Below are 9,044 nucleotides of genomic sequence, written 5' to 3'. Positions count from 1 at the left end.
TAGGATGGGATGCCTGGTCATTATGAACACCTCACTAGCAGCCCTGGGTAGTCGGTGTGTAAACTTAGCCCTTGCCAGTCAAGGACACAGCACCCCTAACTGTCGCCTGGAGCTAAGAAGACCTCATGACTTGAGGTAGGGCTGTGTGGGTAACTTTTCTGAGACCCCTGGGTGGCGCTCTCCACCACACCCCCAACATCAATGCTCTGGGGCTTTTGCCAGAGGCCGGGCTCTGAAAAATACCTTCCAGCCTCACCCCACCCCCAGCTCAGTGTGAAAAGGAGACCCAGCTTTCAGTAGCTGGAGGAAGGACACATTTTCCTTTGGTATCTCTACCCTAGGGTTGGTCATCTCAACTATACCTTTTAAAAATGGAGAGCTGTTGAGGGGGGGAAAGTATTCTAGAGAGGGCCAGAGCTTTCCCGAGCATGGGAAGGCTGAGTTGAGCTAGGAGCAGGATCTTTAGAACTTTCCATCAAGATTCCCAGGGCCGGGAAAGTTGGGCGCGCGGGGGGTGGGGGGCGATGCCTGAGATTGAGAGTGTTAAAAGTTGTACTCAAGCCTTGACCTCAGCTTGGAACTATCCAGATAGAAAAATCGAGGTGCCGCCCCCTTACCAGATCTCCCCTGGCTCCTCTGGCCAAATCCCGCTAACTCGAACGCTCACCCCTCGGGCAGGCTTGAGAGGCCTGGTTTGGGACTGGGGAAGCAACCCGTTTTAAATCAATGCCTAGGATAAGGTAGGATGCAACCCGAGTCCTGAGGAAAACTTAAAGGCTAGATGCCACACACTGAACTGGTGCAAATACTAGAAAAAGGTACAAAACTCCGTTCTTGAGCACCGAAGTTGGGGGCGCGGGATACACCGCATGCCCAGTGGAAATGAAAAACCCAGGGCTAAAGTGGGGACTGCGCCTCCCTCTCATTCTTCTGACCCCTTGGGAGTTGCCGGGTCCTCTGCGGCTCTTCTTCCTTGCAACCTTTTGCCCTCTCCGCCTAGCCACGAGCAGTGGCCGCTGGAGCCGGGGCAGCAGCTAGATGTCAGGCGAAGCCCGGAGCGCCGAGCGCTGGGAAGGGAGGGGAGCGCCCGGGAAGGGAGGGCTGTGCTAGGAGCGCGCACGGACTCCGCCAGGGCGGGGGTGGGGCGGGGTGGGCGGGCCGAGGCCAGCCAGGGGGGGGGAGGGGGCAGCTGTGGGCAGAGAGCTGGGCTCGGTCGCCAGCACTAAAGATGGAGAGGCGCCGGGGCCTCGCAGGGGAGGGGGCTCGGCGTTGACGTGGGACGCGCCGCAGCCGGTGGTGATTTGCTAACCTAGCGGCAGAGAGGAGTTAAGGGTGATGAGAGCGGGTACTGCGAACTGCCGGGCGATGCCGCCGCTGCCGCCGTGAGATCCGGAGCAACAGTTCCCCAGCAACACCCCTTCCCCGATCCAGGCACACCCCTCACCCCCCAGGCACGCACACCCACCCCAAGCTCCAGGCTCGTCAAGCGGTGAGTGTGTGTGTGTGTGTGTGTGTGTGCGTGTGTGTGTGTGTGTGTGTGTTTATGTATGTGTGTGTATGTAGGGAACCCGGGAAGGACACGCACCGCCCAGCGATCGCCTCCCGCCAGGGCGCCCTGGGGCGGGAGAGGTTTAGGCGGGTGGCGCTAGCTTTGGCCACTCGGCCGCTGGGTTACTGCGGGGCTCTCTGGTTGCTGCTGCTGCTGCTGCAGCGGTCATCCGCGCCGGTTGGGGGTCAGCTAGAAAGCGGAGCCCAGGCTGTCAGCTTGGGCGCAGCTGCCTCCCCAACCTTCCTTCTCCGGGCACAGTCCGGTGAGAGGTGGCAGGCCGGGAGGTCTGCCTGGGCTGCGGGCGCGTGTGGTCGGGATTGGGTGGCTTTGTACAGCCAAGGGCTGGCGGAAGAGCAGAGAGCCTGTGGGTGCTCATATGTATGCGGACCGGTGCGCTTGGCGTGAGATAGGATTGTGCCTTATTTATGTGTGTTTATTCGCTGCCCCGCTGGGGAGCTAGAACCGAAGGAGCCGAGGAGTGGACCTGGGGGGCGGAGGGGAGGGGACTGATACCTCTTGGGTTTTGTTTTCTTTAGAGAAAAACGTGGTGGGATCTTTTTTCTTGATTGGACTTGGAGCCCCTTTTTAAGGAGAGAGGGAAGCTTCGGAGAGACTCCAGCGCTCCGGGTCCTCCTCGGCTCTCGGTGGGAGCAGCCGTGGCGCCGGAGCTCGCTGTGCGCTCCCGGCCGCGCACGGTGGGTTCCCGGGCTCTGCACCTGATGCGTTCGGGATGTCTTTCCCACCCTGGCGCGCCGGCTGCAAGCTTGCCTAGCCCCTCGCACGCTCCCGCACGCGCTCGAAATGCGCACGATTCCGCCAGCCTGTGGACCCACCGGAATGCACAGACGCGCTCCGCAGCGACCAGCTCGCCTCCTCCCCGCCACGCTCCCAGCGTGTCTAACTCGGGCACGCCGGCAGCTGGTGCGGGAGGCCGGCGACCCTGCTGATGGCTTCCCGGGAATCCTGATCCTGGTTGGGAGACGGAGGACCCTGAGATCTTTTCTTGCTTGGCCCCCCACCACTCGCCGCAGGGCTTTTGTGCTTCCCCTTCTCCTTCGGGTTGCGCCGCCTGGCCGGCCTAGCAACGGCGTCCAGCCGGTTCGGACCTTCTCCTTTCTCCGGGCTCTTTCGCTTTCCCTCTTTTTTAAGCGCGGTTCCCTTTCTTCCAGGCGCCTGACTCTCGGGGAAAAGTTGCTTTCCCAAGTTTACAAAAGTCCTGTGCAAGTCTCGGCGGGGGTCGCTGGGAACGAGGGGTGTGTTGGGAGCGCGATCGATCCTCGAGCTCTGGCGGGTTAGCGCTTTGCTCAGCGCCGCCTGGCTGATCGCTGCAGTTAGCGACGGTCCGATCGCGGGTGCGGAGCCGTGGATGAGGGAGAGGGCACCTTGATTTGCCTGAAAGCCCAAAAGGCTCCTTTGGGGGAAGGTATTCGGGCAGCGAACCTTCTTTATTTTGGCTTCTCCCTCTTAGTTCTCTGAAACTCTGATCTCTGCCGAAAGCTCATCATGTTCATGAAGCCTTTGATGAACGAATATCTCACCCTTGTTGATGCCCTCCGTTTCCACTTTGGGGTGGGCAGTAAGAGTGGCCAGCCAGTACCATTAACCTTTTCTTCACGAGTTTTGTGCTGAAGAGTCAGTCCTTAAGACTCCTATTGAGGGTGGAGGAGAGCTCCATGAAGAGTGGCTGAGAAGCCTACCTCTCTCCACCCTCTCCCCAGGCCATTGGCTGTGTGAGATGTTGACCACAGTTAGGCAGAGGCTGTGAGATTTTTCTGTCCATGTCCCAGTAGCTGTTCAGAATTGGGAGCCACTGAGTGATCCAGAACACGCTCTGGGAGAGGCCTTTGTGTTCCAGCCCCATCTTCCCCACCTTCTGGATGTAACTCAACCAGAGATGCTGGTGCCAAAGTCACTTCTAGAGCCATGTCCCATGTCAGTTTTTCTCCTTGTCACTGGACTTGCCAACACCTGGGAGGCATCCAGTCTGGCATGAGCCCTCAAGGCTGTTGGGAACATACCCACCCTCCCATGGTGTCTCTCTGCTTTCTTGTTTTAGAGCATTCTGTCCATTGGGCACTTGTGGGCAGGAGGGAAGAGAGGAGGCTGTAACATCTTGTATAATTGTATACTGGCATGTTAATACTAGTTATGCTAGTACACACACACACACACACACACACACACACACACACACACACACACCTTGGGCATACACAGTAACTTTGAGGAACTTGTAGGTAGAAATGACAGGCTAGAATGTGAATTGTATGTATGTGCCCTTGTCACAGCCTAAGAATGGGTCTGCCAATCCTTTTCAGCCCTGACTACAGAGTGGGAGGACAGAGGCCATAGAAGGCACAGGATGATGGAGAGAGGGCATGGCTAGGAGAGGACAGCCCCATTGCTCGTAGATGTCAGGCTACCACCACATCTAGCAGCCACGGCAAGATTGTCTTGTCTCTTAAGGCCATCTCAGTGAAGCAGAACTAGAAAAACATTGAAGATGAGGGTTTACTTATAGCAGGTTGACAGTAAAGCTGGATGCTTAAGTTGACTTTAGAAGGGGTTAAAACTCGTTCATTTTAAGTATGTTTGTGAGCCTCATGCTGGACATTGGTCTTACATGGGCAGTCTCTATTCTCGGGCTTAAAGAATGCCTAGGACTCACTTGTATCTTCATCTCATTTCATCCAGCAGATGCTACCTACAGAGCAGTTGATTAAACATATGGGCAAGCATAACCTCCTTTTTACTCTCAGAACCCTGGGCTTGTTGTTGAGGCTGATTCATAGATTTCTTGGAAGCCCAAGCCCCTTCCATTAAAACCCTCAAGAGCCTCTTGCCAGAGTGGGGGCATACTGTGATGTTTGAATTCTTATTTTTAGGGGATGTTGTCACTTGGTCGGTTCTTTTAACTCTTCTCTTCTTCCTTTCTCTAGTCCCCTCCACTAGCCTGGGAAGCCTAGCCTGCTGCACCACGTAGAGCAAAGAAGGAAAGAGAGCCCCATGCCTGAGCCAAGGGGAGCATTATGGATCTGACAAAGATGGGTATGATCCAGCTGCAGAACCCTAGCCACCCTACGGGGCTGCTGTGCAAGGCCAATCAGATGCGACTGGCCGGGACTTTGTGCGATGTGGTCATCATGGTGGACAGCCAGGAGTTCCATGCCCACCGGACGGTGCTGGCCTGCACCAGCAAGATGTTTGAGATTCTCTTCCACCGAAACAGCCAGCACTATACTCTGGACTTCCTCTCCCCAAAGACCTTCCAGCAGATTCTGGAGTATGCCTACACGGCCACACTGCAAGCCAAGGCAGAGGACCTGGATGACCTGCTGTATGCAGCTGAGATCCTGGAAATTGAGTACCTGGAGGAGCAGTGCCTGAAGATCCTGGAAACCATCCAGGCATCTGATGACAACGACACAGAGGCCACCATGGCCGATGGTGGGGGCGAAGAAGAAGAGGACCGCAAGGCTCGATACCTCAAGAACATCTTCATCTCGAAGCATTCCAGCGAGGAGAGCGGGTATGCCAGCGTGGCTGGACAGAGCCTCCCTGGGCCCATGGTGGACCAGAGCCCTTCGGTCTCCACCTCTTTTGGTCTTTCAGCCATGAGTCCTACCAAGGCAGCAGTGGACAGTTTGATGACCATAGGGCAGTCTCTCCTGCAAGGAACTCTTCAGCCACCTGCAGGGCCTGAAGAGCCCACATTGGTCGGGGGTGGGCGGCACTCCGGGGTGGCTGAGGTGAAGACAGAGATGATGCAGGTAGATGAAGTCCCTGGCCAGGACAGCCCTGGGGCAGCTGAGTCCAGCATCTCAGGAGGGATGGGGGACAAGCTTGAAGAAAGGAGCAAAGAGGGGCCTGGTACTCCCACTAGAAGCAGCGTCATCACCAGTGCCAGAGAGCTTCATTATGGGCGAGAAGAGAGTGGTGAGCAGCTGTCACCTCCTGTTGAAGCTGGTCAGGGACCCCCTGGGCGACAGGAGCTCCTGGTACCCCCAGTGGAGAAGCATTTGGGCATATACTCAGTATTGCCCAACCACAAGGCCGATGCTGTGTTAAGCATGCCATCTTCAGTGACCTCTGGTCTCCATGTGCAACCTGCCCTGGCTGTCTCCATGGACTTCAGCACCTATGGGGGCCTGCTGCCTCAGGGCTTCATCCAGAGGGAGCTGTTCAGCAAGCTGGGTGAGCTGGCTGTAGGCATGAAGGCCGAGAGCCGTCCTCTGGGGGAGCAGTGCAGCGTGTGTGGGGTCGAGCTTCCGGACAACGAAGCCGTAGAGCAGCACAGGTAATCCCCTGCCCCAACCTTGCGACCATGCCCATCTTCCGGCTCTGATGGCAGTCCTTTGTGCCTGTCCCATCCTGAATCTGGGGACCTGACTCGTCTGTGCTCCTTGAAAAGCAAACAAAACAAAAACAAAAACAAACCATTCTTTCCCATATTAAGGTATAGGAGGTCACACAGTTATTTTCAGAGTTCAGTAAGAAGAAATGGTTCCTATCTAAAGCATGAGGGAACTCATGGGCCCAGCATCTCAGCCCTCCTGTCTGTTTTGCTTTTTGGGCTTCCATCTGGTTTTCTTGTGGTTTGATCTATGCTTTTGTTTTGCCCAGAGTGACTAACTGTTTAATAAAAGTGGCAAGAAAAAGGGCAGGAAGTGGGGGTTCAGGCTGAGGGTCTCCTGTGGCCAGGGATCAAGCTATGTTATCACGCTTGCTTTTCCTATCCCCACTGGTCAAAGATTGTTTAATGGCAGGCCATTGTCTTCAGCCCAGGACAGTAGTATGGGTTGTATGTTGTTTAAGTCCTAAGCATACCCTAAGTCCCAAACATCTGTCCTGGCAGACACAATGTGAGGTAGAGAAGGTTCTAGTTAATTTCAAGGAGAAGGAGAATATAAGAGTTTTGGTCTTACAGCCTGTATAATCTGTTCTTATCCCCCTCTCTGAATCACAAGGGCTAGTCTTCACTGCCTTTGGGCTTCTGCTTTAATCTCTGCAAAATAACCCCCCTTTGAGTTTTTGTGACATGCTTGGTTCAGGACCAGTGCTTTACCTGGAATTGAACATTTGTTACAATATTCTTAAGAGGTAGGTAGTGTTTTTGTTGTTGTTGTTTTGGTTTTCCCCAGACAGGGCTTCTCTGTGTAACAGTCTTGGCTGTCCTGTAACTCTTATCTGTAGACAGGGCTAGCCCTCTGCTTCCCAAGTGGTAGGATTAAAGGCATGAGCCACCATTGCCCCGCTGGCTGGTAGAGGATTTGGTTTTTTTGTTTGTTTGTTTTTACTAATACACAGGAGTCTTAGCGAGACAGAAAGATTCAAACTAAGACTTAACCTGTCATACATTGTGGTTCCTTGTAGCCATCCAGTGAAGAAGAGGACCCCTCCTGAAGAACAGGTGGGGGAACATTGACCAGTGCTCATCAGAGAGGGAGTCAGTAGTGGGTTTGTCTTTTCTGTTTGCCATAAACTATAAGCCCACCATTTACATCCCTCATCCCTGGCCCCCAAATCTGGTTTTCTGTTGTCATGGATGCTAACCTTTTGCACAACTTCTGGCTGGCTGTTTTGCTGATCTTGGGTGGATTTTCCACTTTTGCAAGCACTCTCCTCTTCTTCCATTCCTGTTGCTCATTTAGGGGACCTGAGGTGTGTGTGTATGGGGGAAACAGATATAATCATCTCTAGCCGCAGCTTGCTCCGAAGCTGCCTGATTGGCTGCTCTGAGCTGAACTCTATGGAAAGTGGCACTCAGCTAAAAGTAGCCATTTTTTTCCAGTGATACATAAAATAACAACTACGGATATGTGTCTTCTTGGTACTTGGTCTGCTCAGAAATAGACTGACAAATTGTGCTTGTTTTTGCTTACGTTTTCCTTAAGAGGAAACCCCCTCCCAAACCTGACCGGATAGTTCTGTCATCTTCTCCGGATGAGAGCATGAGGTGAAAAGTGGGGTATGGTGGAAAGTCACTTTTTAAGGTCACTTTTGGGGTGGGGATGAGGCTAGAGAGACAGCTCAGTTGGTAAAGTGCTTGCTATGCAAGCGTGAGGACCCGAGTTGGGATCCCTGTGTAAAAAGCCATGCACACCAGCAAAAAGCCAAGCTTAGCAAAATGCGCCTGTAATCCTAGCCCTGGGGAGGTGAGATAGACAGCCGGTCAGCCTAATCTAAAAGCTCCAGGTTCAACAAGAGGATCCAAGTGGAGAACAACAGAAGAAGATGCCCCACAAACACACACACGTGCATAACAGTGTGCACACACAAATAAGTGCTTTTTCTTCTGACTCATTTTTTTTTGAAAAATTAATTACTTAATTTACTTTTGAGGCAAGATCTTCCTGTGTAGCCCTAGATAGCTTGGAACTGCTATGTAGATCAAACTAGACTTAAACACACAGAGCCCTACCTGTTTCAGCCTCTGGTGAGCAGTGCTGGGATTGAGGTTGTATACCGAGTTCTTGGCCTTTTTCTAATTCCTGAATCTTCCAGGCCTTCCTTCCAGAACCAAGAGTTCTCCATGAGTCTATGTACATAATTTTCTTTCTACTCAGGAAGGCCACGAAGGTACAAAAAAAAAAAAAAAAAGCAAAAAAAAAAAAAAAAGCCGGGCGTTGGTGGCGCATGCCTTTAATCCCAGCACTCAGGAGGCAGAGGCAGGAGGATCTCTGTGAGTTCGAGACCAGCCTGGTCTACAAGAGCTAGTTCCAGGACAGCCTCCAAAGCCACAGAGAAACCCTGTCTCAAAAAAAAAAAAAAAAAAAAAAAAAAAAAAAAACCACGAAGGATGTAACTGTCCCAAGAGTTCTGGGTTTTCATGTGATGGGACCCTAATGGGAATAAATGAGGGTTGGCTGAGCAGTATCCCAAAAGGCTGGGATGGGTAAACCAGCCATGTGCAGGGTGAGCATATTCAGAAGTTCTTCAGCTTTCTGAGGTCAGTTTTAGGGTTGATGCTGATTGAAGTGACATCCAAAGTCACTGGGGCTGTGGCTACCATGTAGTCACCATGAAGGTGAAGAGCTCACCCTTCTGTCCTCTGTGTAGCTCTAGCTTCCTTTCTGTATCCCCCCATTGGCTCCGAGCTCTCATGTATGAGGTTCCAAGCATTCTCATCTACCAGATCCTGTGTGAGGTGGTATAGACTATGTCCCTGTCCTCAAAAGCTTGTCACAATGAGGCTTGATTCTGGAGTCCTTGGTGCTACACCATGGACTGCTGAAAGGAAAAATGTGCTTTTGACTGAGGGTGGAAATGAATCCTTCATCCCGAGCATCTAGATCTGGGGCCACACCCCTGTGTGCTAAGCTGTGAGGTCTGAGGAAATCAAGAGAGGGAGAAGATATTCGTGTGGGGTGTGTGTGTGTGTGTGTGTGTGTGTGTGTGTGTGTGTGTGTGTGTGTGTGTGTGTTTGCACACCAATGTGAGCACATTCGTGCATAGTCCTGGATACCCCAGGCTCAATGCACTTTGCGGGAGGCCT

General features: G+C 53.0%; 1 protein-coding gene across 2 annotated transcripts in view; it reads left to right on the top strand.

Annotated features, from left to right (window-relative positions):
- The first annotated feature begins 4,569 nt into the window (after positions 1–4,569).
- The window catches only part of Zbtb16 (zinc finger and BTB domain containing 16), a 179,150-nt gene continuing 174,675 nt past the window's right edge, over positions 4,570–9,044 (top strand). The window contains exon 1 of one of the 2 annotated variants that reach the window (XM_035444652.1): positions 4,570–5,846. In XM_035444652.1, the coding sequence (XP_035300543.1) occupies positions 4,579–5,846 (1,268 nt within the window). In that variant the 5' untranslated portion in view covers positions 4,570–4,578. The remainder of the gene's footprint in view (positions 5,847–9,044) is intronic. The other variant, XM_035444651.1, reaches the window with a different exon arrangement.

The sequence above is a fragment of the Cricetulus griseus genome, chromosome 4, assembly GCF_003668045.3.
Source record: "Cricetulus griseus strain 17A/GY chromosome 4, alternate assembly CriGri-PICRH-1.0, whole genome shotgun sequence".
Taxonomy (NCBI): Eukaryota; Metazoa; Chordata; class Mammalia; order Rodentia; family Cricetidae; genus Cricetulus; species Cricetulus griseus.
This window is presented reverse-complemented; position numbering and strand designations above follow the sequence as displayed.